The 20,000-nt window shown below is 34.9% G+C and overlaps 2 protein-coding genes across 18 annotated transcripts in view; both read right to left on the minus strand.

The window, feature by feature from the left end:
* The window catches only part of LOC144980920 (ATP-binding cassette sub-family C member 4-like), a 139,549-nt gene that overhangs the window by 85,718 nt on the left and 33,831 nt on the right, over positions 1–20,000 (minus strand). The window lies entirely within an intron of this gene.
* LOC144955935 (uncharacterized) overlaps positions 1–20,000 on the minus strand; it is a 30,817-nt gene that overhangs the window by 9,489 nt on the left and 1,328 nt on the right. Inside the window, exons 3-4 of the mRNA XM_078886195.1 lie at positions 19,378–19,439; positions 18,344–18,560 (exon numbers count right to left, since the gene is read on the minus strand). Of these exons, the coding sequence (XP_078742321.1) occupies positions 18,344–18,560; positions 19,378–19,439 (279 nt within the window). The remainder of the gene's footprint in view (positions 1–18,343; positions 18,561–19,377; positions 19,440–20,000) is intronic.

Below are 20,000 nucleotides of genomic sequence, written 5' to 3' on the forward strand. Positions count from 1 at the left end.
ACCAGGGAGAAATAAATCAAATCGTTGATATATACAAAACCTTTCAAGAAAATCGGCCAACCCAAATAAACTGTCATGGTCACGGCATTAGCGTTTTCTCAAATTAGTTACATTTCCCAAAGCAGGGAAATAACATTACTTACGGACAAGACAAGACGTATGTACCAAATACATCTCTGTCGTCTATCGGGTTTTATGTGGTGTATTGTTTTCGTGAATGGTTGTTAATGGTGGGGCTATGTGGTCTTGTGGTTATGACACTCGCTTCCGGATCGGAAGGTCCTGGGTTCAAGCCTGGCTTGGCGCATCATTGAGTCCTTGGAAACCTCATTACTCACATTCTCTCACCGTACTCAGGTATAAAATGAGTACCTGGCTGTTAACAGCGTTGTCTCTGTCGGAAAAAAAATGTAATATCGCCTAATAGGCGGCATGCCTCGTTCTACATGTTACACATGTTGCTGTTGGTCAGGGACCCTTTTTAAGCGCTTTGAGCACGTTTAGTGGATATTGCTCTATATAATAGCTCAAGATTTTTGGGGTGTTTATAAAAAATAATTTTAAAGAATGGTTTTGATTCCGAAAAGTTATGTGTTTGATATTTTGTTGATTTTTATGCTGTTATATTCATTTTTTTGTTTTGCTCGTAGCTTAATAAATTCATTCATTTGTTTTCCCTGTTAGGCAGAAAACATTTCCTTTCTGTTATATCGAAAATATATCAAACAATCCTTTTAAGTTGTCTTTGGTGTCTTCGGTCCAAAAACCGATCAATAATTTAGCATGTAGTCCTTCAGAGCCATTAGGCCCATGGAGCCAGAGTTCATCCCGGTTTCTATAGCGTGAAATGGACAATAACAATTGCTTGCTATTTGCTATCCTTTGGACAGGACGCTAGTCAATCGCAAAGTACTTTCCGCCAGATCTAACAGACCCAGCTCCCATTCAGTGCTGGGTACACAGGGGGGATCAGAAGAAAATCTCGACTGCACCCGGAATCGATCTCGGTCTCTTTGCGTGTGAAGCGAGTGCTCTACCAACTGAGCTACGGGCGCCCCCATAATATACCATGAATTGTATGTTTTCTGGTTGAAATAAAATTGAAGAGTTTTGTCCGGGAACGGCAGTTTGCTTGTCTTGTTGTATTGCGATTGTTGCTGTATTGCGATTGGTCGTCATCAATTAAGTGGAACAAAGTGCCCCACGGACGCTTAGTTACAGAAATCATGTGTCATCATTTTAATTTGATTACCCCCAAGAAATATTTACGATTACTAGCCTTTATGCGGAAGCGCAAGGATGGAACACAAAAAAGCTGGGAGGGATGGTTAACTCACTCAATCCTAGAGATTTTTGTTACTTTTCAAAATTGGAAAAAAAATGTATTAAAAATGGGCATGTGCATTGATAGTTTTATTCAACTACAATTCACATGTAAAAACTAAATAAACGTTTAGCTTTGATACTACGCCTATAATTTGTCTCAGAAAAATGTAATAAATAGGCATGGGGTAAAAGTAACCCGGGTAAACAACGGATATAGTCGGTTTTAAGGTTGAGTGAGTAAAACTCATTCAACCCTAACACCGACTATATCCGTTGTTTACCCGGGTTACTTTTACCTCATGTCTATTTCTTACATTTTTCTGAGACAAATTATAGGCATACTATCAAAGCTAATGTTTTTCATTTTTAAATGTTGAATAAAATATCTATGCACATGTTTATTTCTAATACATTTGTTTCCAATTTTGAAAAGTAACAAACATCTCTAGGATTGAGTGAGTTAAGAAAAAAAAAAAGAAAAAAAAAGACAACAAACAAAAGAAACGAAAACAAACCAACAACATAGCTTGCTTTAAAATCAAAATTTAGCATGGAACATCAGGAGTTTTTGTGATCGGCGCTGTGCTTTGGAGGGTGAAGGCAATTGAAGGTAGTAATTAGATCATTTGTATTGTAGCGCAGGCGTACAAGCATAAAGACATTGACGAATAAGACCCAAATAATATATATATATATATATATATATATATATATATATATATATATATATATATATATATATATATATATATATATATAAACATCATGGACATTTCGCTCTTGTAATTGTCACATTATCCTTACAAATTTAGGACATTTAATAAGCAAAGTTTATAATCTTTTATTAAGATGGGTTTGTTTTTTTTGTTTGTTTTTTTTTTGTTGTATTTTTGGTTTTTCTACACTTATACATCAAAGAACTGCGTATTATTATTATTATTATTATTATTATTATTATTATTATTATTATTATTATTATTATTATTATTATTATTATTATTATTATTATTACCATCATTATTATAATTATTAATATTGTCAGAGAAAGCCAACCATCTGTAAACTGGAATAAAACAACAAATTGCGACTATCTGTAAACTAGAGTAACCAATGGCGACAGTAAGTGAATAGACTATGCATTCAATTTCATGTTTCCACGATATATATAATATTTAAATGAGTAAGAGAACCTATACTATAAGAGCATTTGTAAAGAGTCATCGTACGCAAAGAGCTTCATAATTATTTTTCCGTTCAAACAAACAACCCTCCCCCCCCCCCCCTCCCTCTCCATCCCCCCTCCTCCAGTCCTGCACCCACACGTCTCAAATCTCATAAATGCAAAAATTCCAAATCAGTCAAATCAACGTTACTTCATTTCGATATTCTAAATTATAAATATATAAACAACAAACCTACATTTGAATTATTTGGGGGGGGGGGGTGGGGAGGGGTTCTTTTTTTTTTATTTTGATTTGTTTTTTTTTTGTGTTGGTTTTTTGTTTTGTTTTTTTTTTGTTTTTTTTTGGCAATTTACATACAATTCAATCAGACTTTTTTCCATTTATTTCAATGAACATTGTTTCATTCCCATCACCTTCTGATGACAGCTATAATTGCAAAGATCGGTGTAATTTCAATTTCCAATTGAAAAATTTACTTGACAAAGTTTCTTGTTTATCCATTATGGAGTTTTTTGGGTGTTTTCTTTTGGGTTTTTTTTTTTTTTTTTTTTTTTTTTTCGGAGTGGGAAAGGGGAGATAGGGGGTCATTCTTACAAACAGTTAAATCTGTCAAATGAGAAAAAAAAAGCATTTACACGCTAAGTGAAGACCGGCAAAAAACAAGGTTTCAAAACAGATGTCCTTTGCCGGACAAAATAGCCTGGATTTTTTGCAGCTGAAGACCATATAAAAATATTTCGCGCAGAGCTTCTCCTCGTTACTAGATATTACTTTTAAATCACATAAAAGGATACATTCGTGTACCTCCTCACCCCCCCCCCCCTTCCCCCTTATAAACTACTAATAGTTTCATTTTAAAACAAAAACAAAACGAAAAGAACTTCAACATTTCAAAACTCTAGCCAAAAAAAATAATAATATTAATAATTATAATAATAATAATAATATAATAATAATAATAATAATAATAATAATAATAATAATAATAATAATAATAATAATAATAATAATAATAATAATAATAAAATAAAGGCTAGGGCTATTGGTCAGTACTGACTCCCAGGCGCTAGCACATGCGGGTCAGTACTGACGAACAGACGCCAGTGCCTGGAGGTCAGTACTGACCAATAACCTGGTGTCTATTGGTCAGTATTGAACAACAGGTGGCACTGCCCACAGACAACCTCTCTTCGGTCTGTGCCACTGCCCACCATTGATCAGCACTGACGAACATCGGACCTGTTCGTCAGTGCAAAGACCTCTTCACACTTATTCGTCACTTCCTAAAGTATACCATTAAAAAAACAAACAATTAAAATCCCAGGCTCTCAGGCCAACTTATCCGATGGCACACAGTAACACTTGGTCACTTAGATAAGTTTGATTTCTAACGCGTTAGATGCCGTTGGGGCAACGATATGACTCGTTATTTCAAGCCACCGTAAGATTCTTTTTTATTTTATGTTGTCCATTCTATTTCTTTGGGTTTTTGTTGTTGTTTTTTTTTTTTTGTTTGTTTTTTTTTTTTAATTGTTTTTTTTTCCCTGTATATTTTCGTTATAGCTTAATTTAAAGAAAAAAAAAAGAGGAAAATGTGTTATATAATATTTCCTGTTACGATTCTTTTATAATACTTTGTCCATTCTATTGATGAGGATTTTAAATTTTTTTTTTTTTTTGTCATGCAAAATAATAATAATAATAATAACAATAATAATAATAATAATAATAATAATAATAATAATAATAATAATAATAATAATAATAATAATAATAATACTAATAATAATAATAATAATAATAATAATAATGATAATGATAATAAATAACGGAAAGGAGGAGAAACTTGATAACGAATAGATTATTCTATTTTTGGGCAGCGTGGCTCAGCGGTACGGTCTTTGTTTCGTACCCGAAAGGTACCGAGTTCGATCAACCGCCGCCGCTGTCCTGTTTAACCTTGAGCTAGTCACCTCGCCCTAGCTCGACTTGTGGCGCTGAACTGCGGCTGATGCCTAGGTTATTCCAGCCTTCCCTTGGTATAGACCCTGGATACAAATTTTCCATGAATAAAGGGAATTCTATTTTATTTATTTATTATTATTATAAGAATATACTGAAAATAACTGAACTTGTGAACGCAATTTTAAAGTACGGCTTCTTAAATCGTAACACCGACTATAAGACGTGGGTGGGAGATAAAAGACATATTAGTGGTGGTGGTAGTAGTAGTAGTAGTAGTAGTAGTAGTAGTAGTAGTAGTAGTAGTAGTAGTAGTAGTAGTAGTAGTAGTAGTAGTAGTGGTAGTAGTAGTAGTGGCAGTAGTAGTTGTAGTGGTAGTAGTAGTAGTAGTTAGTAGTAGAAAGCTGTAGTGAAACTGGAGGGGGCGAGGTGAAAAGTCACGGCGGAGGTGGGGCGGGGGAGGGGGGTTGTTGGATGAGCGAAGGTCGAATCTTCGCGAAGGAAATACGAACGGTCGGATGGCGATGTGATAGTAAAGTGGAATATAGATAGAATGCGCTTGGCCAAGGAGTTCACAACATTGCCATCCGGAAGTATAACGGACCAACACACGAACTCTGTGTAACCATGAACTTTTATAGTCTGGTTAATACAGTTTAGTGAGAACAACTCACAGACGCGGATGGCAAAAACAATAACAAAGGCATGAGTGACGTCATCTGCATACTATCTATAGATAGATAGAAAAGAGGGGAGAGAAGGGAAAAAAAGGGGGGGGGGGGGGGCGGACCGGTAGAGAGGGGGAATTGGAGAGAGAGAGAGAGAGAGAGAGAGAGAGAGAGAGAGAGAGAGAGAGAGAGAGAGAGGGTAGTTGTATGAACAGTAGTAGTAGTAGTAGTAGTAGTAGTAGTAGTAGTAGTAGTAGTAGTAGTAGTAGTAGTAGTAGTAGTAGTAGTAGTGGTGGTGGTGGTGGTGGTAGTAGTAGTAGTAGTAGTGGCGGTGGTGGTTATGAATATATGGGTGACGTTGACATCGAAAAGGCTCAAAGATAGTATTGACTAAGAGGTGGTTGCACAGCGGGATACGAAGTGGAGGTTAGTGGTGGTCAATCCTGGTGTTGAGTCCGCGTGGAGTCAGTGTTCCCAACGACTTGATCAGGTGAGTTTCCCTACGTCGGCGGGTGGAAGTGTCCGAATGGCAAAAAACTAAACACACACACACACACACACACACACACACACGCGCGCGCGCGCGCGCGCGCGCTGTACATCGCAGTAGTCCGGCAGATTGAAGTGTCTGCACAGTTCGATATGTCGCGCAAGTGCTGCACGAATCTGTCACCCAGCCTCTTTCCGGTCTCACCAACGTAAGCAATCCCACACAGAGAGCACGTAATCGCATAGTTATCTATCTATATTCCACTTTACTATCACATCGCCAGCCATCCGACCGTTCGTATTTCCTTCGCGAAGATTCGACCTTCGTTCATTCAACAACCCCCCCCCCCCCCCCAACCCCACCTCCGCCGTGACTTTTTCACCACGCCCCCTACTGTCTCACTACAGCTTACTACTACTACTACTACTACTACTACTACTACTACTACTACTACTACTACTACTACTACTACTACTATTACTACTACCACTCACTACTACTATCACTACTGCTACTACTACTACTACTACTACTACTACTACTACTACTACTACTACTACTACTACTACTACTACTACTACTACTACTACCACGTATATATCATAATATATGTCTTTTATCTTCCATTATTTTCTGGAAGGTTCTGTTCCCTGACGCTGACCTTTTCTTATCAGTCAGATCACCCCCCCCCCCCACCCCGGGGCGCCCTATCCTCTACAGACGATACAAGTTATTTTTCATTATATTTTATTTGTTTTCCACGTTTATTTGTGTATTGTTGTGCTGATGAAGGGTTTGTACCCGAAACGTCCATTGTCTGTTTTGTTCCCATACGAAGCCTTTCATTTTCACTCTTTCGTTAGTATTTTACGATCACCGGCTTCAGGCAGCCCTTACCGTTTTCTACTTTTCCTGTCTCAGTAAGATGCGAGCAAGCCGAATTTCAAATGACAGGAATGAAGAAAGACGAGACAATGAAAGAGCTTTTACTTTCAGTTCTGGCGCCACGCATCAGTGCAGTGAGCATGCGCGTTGGATGAACCGAAATATAGGGCTTCCAGTTTGGCGTTTCAACACCAAATTTGGTCTTTTTCTCAGGATTGGACAATTAATTTCACTTGTTTAATCAATTGATATATTTATTAAAAATCTCACGTAAACCGACAAAAAAATTTAGTGAAAACAAAGGCTTCCCTGCGACTAGTACTAGTATGGGACAGGAAATGCTGATTTATTTGTCGTAGAGCAAGTTATTTTTAAAAATGGCATTTTCCCATAATTTTGGTACCGTCAACGCCCGTGGCCAGGTCAGAACTGACCAATTGGCATCAGTACTAGTAATAGTATTAGTCAGTACTGACCCCCAGACGCCGGTGCCTGTTCGTCAGTACTGACCCGCAGGTGCCAGCGCCTGGGGGTCAGTACTGACGAATAGCCACTCCGTAAAATAAAACCTGATAGCCGGAAGATTTCACAAAATGTCGGTTTTCCGGCTTTCACTGGAAAAAAGGGCATCCTTCATTTTTTAAAATCTGATTTTTATTTTTTTTTTCCTGAGAAAATTATATTTTAAAGAGAGAAAAAATATATCTACCTGAAATGCATAATTCCCACCATTACTTCTGCGAATTGTCACTTCGAGATGGTTTATAAATGAATCAGGCCAGTCAGGATATTTTGTTTTTGTTTGTTTTTAAGGGTTTTACGCGCTTGCAACACATTAATGTCATATCAGCGCCAGTAAAAAGGAAGAAAATGGGATAATAAAAAGTGCTAGAATTACAATTAAAGCACTAAAGAAAAGGTAAGACAAAGGGGAATTAGTTCAAATAGGAAACAGACAGATGTAGATTCCGAGAGCACACTATCAAAGTACTTAGTTTGAGATCACCTAAAAGTCTCATCCAGACACAAGCACAGGTCCCCACTAAGAGGGATACACTCAAATGTTTACAAATCATATAATATAAGATGTAAATAAAACATAATACAATGCATAACAGAGAGATGACTTACAAGGGAATAAATATCATCTCCCAAAGCTGTATCTTTACATTCGACTGTTTCCCTCCCAGCCAAGGAACTCTGGCCAGGGTCAGGACAAAACTAAGTAATCGCATTCCAAGACAACGACAAAAAACAATTGGAAAACGGTTATGGGGGGATAGAAGACACAGCATGCACCTCCCCGCCCACTATGGGAGGTCAGGATCCCCACCCAGTCAGTCAGTCAGGATAATTTCAGTCACATATTAACTTTTGACTATAATATCAATGTTTTGTCATTGGTCAGAAAATTCGAATCTACAAAAAATAGTCCAAATTATTTTTTTTTAACAAAAAAAAAGAAACAAAAAAAAACTATTAAAAAAAAACAATGTTTAAAATAACACACAAACTGAGACTACGCGTGGCAGGTTTGCTAATGTTTTTTCTTGTGGCCGGATTCCGTCTAACTGCCCCAGTTCGAGTCCCCTAGCTAAGAAAGAGCGATTTACTGTGAATTATGATTAGTTTAGTCGAAATAAAACCAACCCATCTTCAGACGAAGAAAAGAAGAAAAAAAGTCCGGGGCCAAGACTAGTTTTGAGAATTATTATTTTTTTTTTTTTTTGTTTGTTTTTGTTTTCAGGAGTTTTTGGGGATTTTTTTCTGTTTCTGTTGGTTTGTTTGTTGTTCTTTTTTTTGGGGGAGGGGGTTCTTATTTTTTAATATAACGCAACAACTACTTTCAGTCGAGATTTGTGCAACAAATGAATTGTTTTCAATTTTTGATTATTCACCAAATCTGATAACAAATTATTCAAACTCATATTTTATAAATCAAAGGATGATATTCTGATTTGTGGTTTCCCGATAATCTAAACAAACAACAACAACTACACATAAACAAGTGAAAGTAAACATGCACATTACATTCCCACATGCTGCCCACATGGTGTTAGGACACGTTTTGTGTATAAACCCAACCCCTTGTTAAATGTAATACAAAAATACAAAAAATACGAAAAATCAAACTCATGATAAGGAATGCCTAACCATATAAAACCCTTGTCACATAGTCTACGAACAATTGGCTTTCTCCAACAATTTAAATTTTGTTGTCCCATACCACAGTAACCGTCAAAACTTAATATCAATAATAATAATAATAATAATAATAATAATAATAATAATAATAATAATAATAATAATAATAATAATAATAATAATAACAACAACAATAACAATAATAATAATAATAATAATAATAATAATAATAATAATAATAATAATAATAATAATAATAATAATAATAATAATAATAATAATATCTGCCAACGCAATATCAATGACGAACCCGGAGCTCAAGTTGTCATATTATGTGACTGAAAAGTGATGTATTTCAAATTATAATATATCGCTAATAGAAATAATATCTAGTAATCAATAGTTTCATTTCTTACGCTGTGACCAGTAGATGATATTACATGTATCTACTCATTACAATATACGTAGTGATGACAATCTATGTCAATTTTAATTAAAACAGATTGTCCTATTAATTCGTGTTTGCAAGATAAAGTATAGAAGTCTTTTTTTGTTGTTGTTTGTTTTAGAATTTAACATTTTCAAGTTCCAAACTTCGGAAAGGGATCACATTTTCCACCTTAAATTTCACACAGTAACTTTCACGTTTTATAAATTTACAAATAGAACTTGTTAAAAAAATGAAAGAAAAATTAGAAACAATGATGAGACGAAAAGCAATTAAGTATTTTAAAACCGAATTAAGAGGCATAACGTTTTCATAAAACAAACAATAGCAACATTTTAAACTCATTGAACTGATTAAGCATGAGATAAAAGACTATTAAATCAATGTCATTAAAATATAGTAAACATTACATAGTCAAACTTATTACAAATCAACATGAGTAAATTATTCATAAATCAATATTTAAAAATTAACAATGCGTTAAAAAGAGAAAATAAGAGTCTTCTCTTTTCATTATAATCTTTTTTTGGTATATTTTGTGCTTATAGAAAAAAAAACAAAAAAACAACAACAACTATGCATGTATTTGCTCATTGAACATGGAAACGTGTCGTTATCGTGATGTTAGTCTGAGATTATATCAATTCATGCATGATAACATGAGAAAAGCATCAAGAGTTTGTATAAATTCATAATAGACTACTTGAATATTTAAAATTATGTACGACAAATTCATAATTGACCTTTTGAATATTTAAAATTATGTAAGACAAATTTATAATCGACCACTTGAATGTTTAAAATTGTATATAATAAATTCATAATCCACCACTTGAATAATTAAAATAATGTATGATAAATTCATATTAATCAACCATTTAAATATTATAAATTATGAAAGATAAATTCATAATCGACCATTTGAAAATTAGAAATTATGTACGATCAAATTCATTAACGACCACCTGAATATTTAAAATTATGTACGATAAAAATCCTTTAATTAAATTTGATAATTTGATTTATTATCCATTTGAATTCCTATATGAAATTTCTATTCATTGTTAGACTAAAATATCAAGCAGTGATGAAAAGTATGACAAACTGTACTCGTGGACGTCGTCATATATATAATTATAATATATATATATATATATATATATATATATATATATATATAAGTATCAATCCACTATTAAGGTGACCACTGTGAAATGCACCAATTGGAGGACCAAGCATATGTCTTGTTCAAATTGATTAAACTGTTCAATCTTTGTTCAAATGAGTATAGTTTGATTCCCTACAATGATTTATGAACACAATTCTGATGCTTGATGATCACAATGGTATATAGAAAATTACTCGGTCCCCCTAATGTTTTACTAAGTGTTTCTGTAGCTTTAAGGAGACATTTGGTAAAAACATGTTTTTAGGGAGACCACATTAAAAAACCCTTTTAGGGAGCCCAGTATATGTTTATATATGTGTATACCTAAGAGTGCATTTTCAAGTGAGCTACCACCAAATTGTCTAAAATAAAGTAAGTCCTTAAGATTAAGAGCTTCATGGCCATAGTGTCGAAGCTTATCCAGTGTGCGTAGAGTGAAGTGGCCGAGCAACGCATTTACTAACTCCTGGGAAGGTCCATCCCTCAGAAGGGGCGCTCAGGGAAATAACCTGGGACTCAAACACGGCAAAAAATATTCCCAGTTGCTCCGTGCGCCATTGTTTTTGCAGTCCCCGACCCCTTTAGAAACCTGACGACCCAGGTTAAGATCAGAGATAGAAGGGACCAGGCAGAGGAGTTTATTTGTTGTTGTTGTATACCACTGAATGGACTTGGTTTGTTTTGTTTTGTTTTTAAGGGTTTTACGGCGCTTGCAACACATTAAGGTCATATCAGCGCCAGTAAAAAGGAAGAAAATGGGATAGTAAAAAGTTCTGGAACTACAATTAGAGCACCCAAGAAAAAGTAAGGCAAAGGGGATTTGTTTCAAATAGGAAACAGTAGATTCCAAGAGCCCACTATCAAAGTACTTAGTTTGAGATCACCTAAACGTCTCATTCAGACACAAGCACAGGTCCCAACAAAGAGGGATACACTCAAATGTTTACAAAGCATAAATAATATGTAAACAAAACAATAAAGAGCATAACAGACAGATGATTTACAAGGGAAAAATATAATCTCCCAAAACTCGAACTATACATTTGACTGTTTCCCTCCCAGCCAGGTCCTGGACAAAACCAAGTAATCCCATCCCATCCCGAGACAAAGACAGAAAACAAGTTGGAAAACAGACATAGGGGGATAGAAGACGCAACGAGTACGTCCCTGCCCATTATGGGAAGTCGGGAACCCCACCCAGTGAGTGAATGGAGTTGGATGGATAGGACAGCAGATCTGATGGACACAATGAACGGCTTCAATCAACATCTCATTCACTTTAACTTGCACAATGCTTGCTTTGGTTTCGTGGTAGACAGTTCGTCTGACGCCCGAGTTGCCAGGGTTCGAATCCATATTTGTGGCGATGCAGAGTCATTGTAAAAGTCTCATTTACAGTCTCACTTGTGTTAATTGGAGTACGTTACTGAATTGTAACAACGTTGTTCGTGTCCATATAAATCTACTACCAGCTGCACGTTGAGCTCATTGTGGGTTTTATGATACATCAAGCTCGTGTAAAATTACATTTACATTTGACCGAAAAATGATACATAACGATAGAAGTCTACAAATCATATTGCAGGTTTATTTCAGTTCCAAAAGCCATCACAAACATTCATCCACTGTATCACATAAGTCTTTGGTCACCAAATAAAAGCATGAAGTTTGCTATGTGTACAGTGCAACATAAAAGGATAGAAACAGTTTTACTGATAAAACCCTCAAATGATAACAAACCAATATGTTGTTGCTGGTAAGTTGCTTAATTGCATTTGTTAAAAAGCATAAACTGTGAAGCAAAAGTGTTGAAAATCGTTTGAATAAAGTTTAATGCAAAAAAAATAATTCTTAAGCACTTTATGCCGTTCTAAGCTGTCGTTGCTGCATTTTTTTTCATTATTAATTATTATTATTCTGATTAAGGATGAGGGGATAAAGAAAGAATGAAATTAAATGCACAGAGGTGTCATTTCTTGACAGTCACCTCTAAAGATTGCAACTCTTAAAACTATCATAAAAAGAATAGTGAAATTTTACATTAGGTATCTAGAAAATGCTGAACATAAAGCTACATTGGCCAATTAAGTTAGGGTTAGTAGAAAGACTTTTTATTCTGCCATATCTGATTCTTTCAGATAGTTCTACATAGCTGCCAACTTTTCAAAAATAAAATAAGGAACGCTCATTTTGCCCGGGATGAGGGGCGATGTGTGCCGAAGCCCCCCCCCCCCCCCCCCCCCTTCATCGAATCGCAACATATAAAAGTCAGCCTTTTTAATTACTATTACTAACACTAACAAGTTTGAGATGACAGAGGCTAGTCCAAATGTTGCTCAATTATCGGGTTTAGTACCAGCACATTTGAATCGTTAAAATGACACTTTCCACAATGATTGTTGTTTTGTTTTTAAGGGTTTTACGGCGCTTGCAACACATTTAGGTTATATCAGCGCCAGTAAAAAGGAAGAAAATTGGATAGTAAAAAGTTCTAGAATTACAGTTGAAGCATCCAAGAGAAAGTAAGACATAGGGGAACTGGGAACAAATAGGGATCAGATGTAGATTCCAAGAGCGTATCACCAATGTACTAAGTTTGAGATCACCTATAAGTCTTATCCGGACACAAGAACAAAATCCAACAAAGAGGAACACACTCAAATGCTTACATTATACATTAAAAAATAACAAATATAGTAATAATACATAACAGAGAGATGATTTACAAGGAAAAAAATATCATCTCCCAAAACAATAAATATGCATTTGACTGCTTCCCTCCCAGCTAGGACTCCGGCGAGGGCCAGGAAAAAAACAAGTAATCTCATTCCAAGACAAAGACTGAAAGCATGTTGGAAAACAGATATAAGGGGATAGAAGACACAGTGTGTACCTCCCTGCCCGCTATGGGAGCTTTCCACAATGAGATCAAAATTCAGAACGGACAATATAAAGAAAGAATTCAACTGCCTCAACTTTGATAAGGACCAATACACAAGAAGCACGATTGTAAAATAAATGAAATAACTTAAGATGGTTAGAAATGCATAACTACCAACCTGGTACATCACTTGAGAGGGCGTTTTGGGGTAAAAATTAGGTGAGTTCAGATAAAAAGTAGACGATTGCATATATGTTTTCTTTCATGCAACATAATGGTCTTTAAGTAGTATACTATAATAGTAGTTATAGTAAAATGCACCTCTAAATATTAGAGAATTCCTACTTCTTTACTTTGACAAGATAAACACACCTAAAAATGGAGTATACTTATTTTTCTTGAACCTAAACCGTTACAAAAGCTTGCTTGAAAAAAAAAAAAATTAAAATCAGATGAAGATGTTTTTAAAGGGATTAAATTTATATATTTCATAAATTAATAAAGGGAAATAATCATTGTCATCTTTAATCAATATAAGCAATTGATTTTCTTATTGAATACCTTCCAATCAAAAAGGTGGATTTAATTTTATTCTTAATTAAAATAATATTTGTAACAAATAGTGAAAGTATCAATACTGTCTTAGAATATTCAAAGTATATCGAGGCTAACATCCATATCCTATGCAAATCTCCAATACATTATGAAAGGTTTGAGTAAAATACAGGCGTCATATAAACGAATGGAACTTTTTTAATTGTTGAAAATCATTTATGTTAGAGGCATAATTCAAATTAAAGAGCTACACAAATGGAGATTATGCTCTCACTGGACACCAATAATAATGATAATAATAATAACAACAATAGTAGTAGTAGTAATAGTAATAATAATGGATCAATAATAATAATTCATTAGGCTCACATGGCTTTTTTACCACAAATTAGTCAAAATTACAAAATACGGATTTTGAACTAAAAATAAGCACTTACGGACTCAGGAAGTCAAATACGGAACAAATCCGTTTTTAACAGAACGGTTGGCAGCTATGGTTCTACAAAGCATTTGTCTCTCAAGCTGAGCAAATGAATGTTCATATAATATAAAAAAGGATATTGCAATGATGAACAGATTGTACTATATAAAGATAAAACGTTTTTGTAAACCCCCAAAATATGTCAATAACACTATACAATACAATGAATGTAATACAAATCAAATTCATGATTGTCATTACACCGATTGAAACGCTCTTTCCCTTCTATATTTATTTCTTTCATTAAAAATCTTTGTCTTCACCAAACTAATTAGTGTACCTTCAGGGATTCCTTTTTGTGAAAATACCCTGTGGTGTTTTAAGAACAGAATAATTTCAGACTTTCTAGGTAATGATCCCCTTGAACCATGTGCTGAAACATCTTCGACAAAGTTTTTAAAATATGACTTGACTCTATCTGTATCCTCATCTGACCATGACATGTATCTCCGATTTTTGCTTGAATTCCTCTTGGGTTCAGTTTGTTTTGAAGAACACGTAAGCTGATTTGGCACTCCTGCTTCACCATCAAATATTTCTTCTTGATTTGCAGCTGTTACTATGGATGTTCCAAAATTTGCATTTGAGTCTCTATTCACTACAGAGTCATTTGTTTCAATGTTACAATTTCCTTCCCCAGTGACCGATGCTGAGTTATCAATTTGACCCAAAAAATGACCAACTTCTGTTATTTCTCGTATTGCAAGTGGACACTGATAAATGTTTTGATTGATTGATTCACTGTGTCCCATATGTCGATAGAAGACATCTCTCTCGTGTTGTGGGACATCAAGTAAGGCAAATAATGTCGAAGCTCGGTGCCTGAATTTATCAGCTATTAACAACTGGGGTTTCTCTAAATCCTTTACTAAGGAAGTGACATATTTGATGGCAATGTAACCACTTACATGATCTTTGGATATTCCTGTATTTGGAAAAAGAAATGGGTTGTCTGAAATATCAACAGCTTTACGCTCCTGTGCAAGTTTCCTTAAAGGCTGAATTGTGTCATTGGGTATCAACACAGGGACCAACATCTTGCTTCCCTTTCCAGACTGATAGGCCAGCTTATACTTCTCAAGTAACGCTTTTTCCAGAGGATCAGTGACATGTTGTACAAGCTGGGGATCAACCCATACACCTGAATCTGCATCATTCCAGTCTTTTAACAACATCCTTGCGGGTTCTCCGCCTCTCCTCGCATTAAACATTGTAAGCCTAGCTACGATGACATTGCGAAGCCTAACAAACATATGTGAATCAAATAATTGATAATCATCCTCACAAATACGGACCATCTCTTCAGTAATAAATTGCCGTAGCTTCTTTATATCATTCTCTAATGGCATCTCTTTGGGTTTTCTCAAATTTGTTCTCTTTGCTTCACATTGAACTCTGGCTGTAAAAAAAATACTATCCCAATTATAATCCAGGACAGCTTTGAACAAATCTATCTCTGCGGATTCTTCCATTTTGTTTTGCATTATATATTCCCCTTTTAAGAAATTAATTAACTTTTTCAATATAAATCCAATTGAAAGCTTCAAGCCTGCTTTCAATGTCCCATCCTCTTTCAAAGTCATTTCAGAAATGGTTTGCGATATTTCATTAAAGTTACAACGCTTCGCCACGTCCTCTCCAGAGAAAGAAGGTTGATTCGTTCTCTTCCTAGTTTTTAAAATCAAATTTCCTAAGATGCGTAAATCACTCATTATAACTTTTCTCTCCTTCTTTGAACTTTTACTCCACAATTTTGTTCCTAACAATACTATAGCTTTGTCTGATCGACACAAATTTCCCACTTCATCATTCCGAAATTTGTCAAGAATATTCTCCTTTATTTCTTTACTTGCATTGGGAGCCACGGGATAAAATTTTACAACCCCAGTACACAGAGCATGCTCAGTACTACATTTCTTTTTGTGTTCATAAACCCTTCGTCCAGAGTAAAACCCCTTACAGCCAGCACACATAACAACTTCATGTGACCCTTGTGCTCTCTCACGCATAACTATTGAATTGTTTCTAGTGTTTGAATAAAAAATGCCCTTTTTCTTGAGATAATCCATTGTTCTATCCCTTTCCTTTACAGGCTGTTTCATGGCCTCTGTAACTTCTGTCTCATCTTTGTGTTTCCTCATCAAATGCCTTGAGAGTTTTGTTTGCAACTGTCCACAGTATGGACAGGGTCTCCTTGGCTTTTTGTATTTCTCTGGAAAAAAAAGAAGAAAATAAAGCACATCAGCTATGAACTATGAAAATAAATCAATAGACAGATCATATGCACATCAGCTACATGACAGCGATAGAGAGGAATAGCATTCCAAATATTTAAGGCCTGGACAAGTAACTGTCATAATTCCTTCTTGTTATATACTTTTCTACCATCTATTCCTTTGGAAGAGGTATGTTAGATTTGTGGAGACCTCTGCCACATAACAAATCCAGTGAAAAGACGCCATATTTTTGTTTTGAAATAGAAATAAATAGATCAATCCACCCACTTCACTGGGTTCAGGGTTCCCTCTTCATTATAATCAAAATATGAACATAAATCGGAATAGTAACACATTGAAGTCTCATCTGAATACATAGATTGTCCTTTGTTGTTTCAGCGAAAAATCAGACAGAATGTCAAAAGAATTTTAGGTTTTTCCCCAACCACCCCTTGGAGGTATCAGTATCAGCGGAATGGTAAGCGTCATGTTTTTTACGTTGAGCAACAAAATTTACTCCAAATGCTTCACTCGACCCAGGCGGAAAAGCAATCAAGAATAGACCCAAGTCCTATCCAAAGACTAACATTTCATTTAAGTTTATTGTAGGCCCTTGGCCAATCGACAAAATTCAATTCACATAAATTATTTACAACAATCAGAAATTAATTATATCAATAATAGTAATAGAATGCAATGAAGGCAATATCATAATAATAATAATATAATAATAATAATAATAATAATAATAATAATAATAATAATAATAATAATAATAATAATAATAATAATAATAATAATAATAATAATAACAACAGTAGCGGCTATAAGTAACAATTAATATAGTAACAAAAGTAATAATAGACTATAGTTCATAGTCATAACAATGACTTTCTTTGTCATTGAGGGAGTGAGAAAACATCACCGGCTGGCAGAACAAACAGCCGACATCAATCAAACGTCCTCCAGACCGGTTGAGCATCGGCTTCATTAATTCCTTAAAGACTTCCCCCCAACTGCCTGAACGATGCTGATGCCCAGACAACTTAATCCTGATTTATATTTTGTGGGAATGAAATATGACATGTATATGCCGGAAATATTTCAATAACAAACACACTGTTCAGATAGAAAATATTTGAGTCTTGCCTTTGTTAATTGATACAGGTAAGTTAGGAAAATAAATGCTAGTAAAAACGATCAGCAAGTTCGTGAACACTGCTTCTCAACTCGAACATATGTTTTCATCAAATCTACACACATCATGTTGTGAGCTGAATTTTAATGATCTCAGTTGTCATTGAAAGGAAACCCAAGAATTTTAGAATAAAGAAAAATATTGAACCTGGAAGTCAAAAGGGTTTGTAGCACAGCAGGCATTATCAAAGTATAATTTTAGTACCGACAAATTAAAAAGAAAATGTGCTTTTCTTTAAATGCTCCCAATCATCATATACTGTTTAGGTTGCAAGATTAATAAAAATGTTATCTACTCTGATTCTCGTTAAGTTTCCAGCTGGTCTGTGAAAAAAAGCCTTAAGCATCATAGAAATACAAAGAAACAGTTTTAATATATAGATGGGTTGTAACAAAAAAACCATTTTAACACTTACAATACAAGCAATTTAAGTCTATTACAGACAAAAAAAAACCCCAATAAAATAAACATGAACATTTTTATGGCTGGTTTCACTGATATCACTCACACATTGGGGTTTCAGATTCTAAGATGTCCACCCTATCAAATTTGGATTTGTGCTTGTTATGTAAATGGTAGCGTATTTTGCGACGCAGCACTGCCAAAACAGAAAAAAAATGCAATAACACAAATGCAGCACCATGGAGGGGGTGGAAGTTTTCTTTTAAAAGGAATGGGTAAATTAAAATTGATCCCACAAATATCAAAGGAGAAGAATGACAAAAAAATGACTCACCATTGCACGTAACACGTTGGTTTGCAAGTGTATAGCATTCGGGTTGAACTTGGGTCCCAGACTGGCAACGAGGTTCAGTCTGTGATAGTTGTGGATGAGGCTCTGACTGAGTTGGGGAATGAGCACTAGGTTCCAAAGACAATGATGTACTCAGCATTGGGTACCTCACAGAGTACGTAGAGGAATCAGACTCGGAGTCAGCAACAAAATCGGGACCCTGTATATTTTGTGGAAAAGATGACAGATCAATCAATTTATTCATGTTGACAATAAACATGAAGAGCCATTGTTTAATAATCCAACTAAACAATTAGCTGGTTAATAATGCAAGTATAATAAAAAAGAGTTGAGAAAGGCAGACATATTGTCTAAGTATTTAATATGTTCAACTGTGCTTGGATAAATATAGATACACCAACCAGGGTTTCAGTAAACCGTTTTTAACCAACTCTTTAAATCCTACACCAGGACCAACAACTACAAAACAATTTTTTATATCACTACGATTCTGGACATATAAACGGTTGTCATTGCAACAATATGAACTTCCTAACCTTGCAACTGCAATATAGTTAACAAAAAAAGTTGATAAACATTACGATGCAAGAGAATTTGGACAAAATGCGAGATCAAAAGTATAATCCCAACAGAAGCTATTTTAATTTTTCCTGGAAACGCATCATTTTCACATTTTGTCAAATAAAAAAACAAACGACTTCAAATGTGAATGGCTCATCAATGAATATCACTTCAAAATATAACGAGGAAGGTTTAAAATAGTGTTATTGTTGGCGAAGTCCACTGCAAAGAAAAATTTTTAACAACAAAAAACTAGGAGATCTCACTGGTGTAAAACAGTGTTGTCCTTGTCCTGAAATATTGTATTGCGCCTAACAGACTGCAGGTCTCATCTTTTGTGGCAAATGTGTTTTGTCCACCACAAAATATGTTGATGTGAAGCATTTTGAGCATGGTGCCAACTGTGGATAAACGCTATACAAATGTTATGATTTTATTTTAATGTACATACTTACCACAAATGAATCATGTGATATGGAACTTTGTTCTGCATCACTTTCAGGCTCTGAGTTGGAGTCTATATAGAAAATAAAAACAACAAAAAAAAAAGCTGAAGACTATCATGTGCAAGTTTTTCTCTAAACTCTTAAACAAAAAATCATGCCATCTTGTGCTGTAAAAGGATTTTTTAAAAATTATTTACCTTATGACTATTGTCCTTTGGAAAAAAAAAGAAAATTAAGTCCGAAACCTTCTGGCTATTTTCTTTTAAATTTCAAGAACGTCAGAGTTGGCAAGGGAGGACGGAAATATAATTCCAGAAACCAATCTGTCTATAATCATATCCATATGATAGTTTTTCGTTCAAGATTCAGGTACAGTCCACTTAGGATAATCGCAATACCTTGGGATCATCGAAAATGTTGGGATTAACCGAAATTCAGTTTCCTGTCCACTATTTCAACATTTTACACATTTATTGTCAACTCAAACCAGTAAATAATATTCTTAGTCCACCACATACAGAGCAATTTGATTGAAACAAAAACCATATGGCAGCCCCGTGTAGATTTGTCAACCAAAAGCAGCTATGAAGCAAGCCGATATCTTATTCAGATTGGAAGAAGTTTCAATCTTT

The sequence above is a fragment of the Berghia stephanieae genome, chromosome 10, assembly GCF_034508935.2.
Source record: "Berghia stephanieae isolate SIO BIC M18660-M18661 chromosome 10, UCSD_Bste_1.3, whole genome shotgun sequence".
Taxonomy (NCBI): domain Eukaryota; kingdom Metazoa; phylum Mollusca; class Gastropoda; order Nudibranchia; family Aeolidiidae; genus Berghia; species Berghia stephanieae.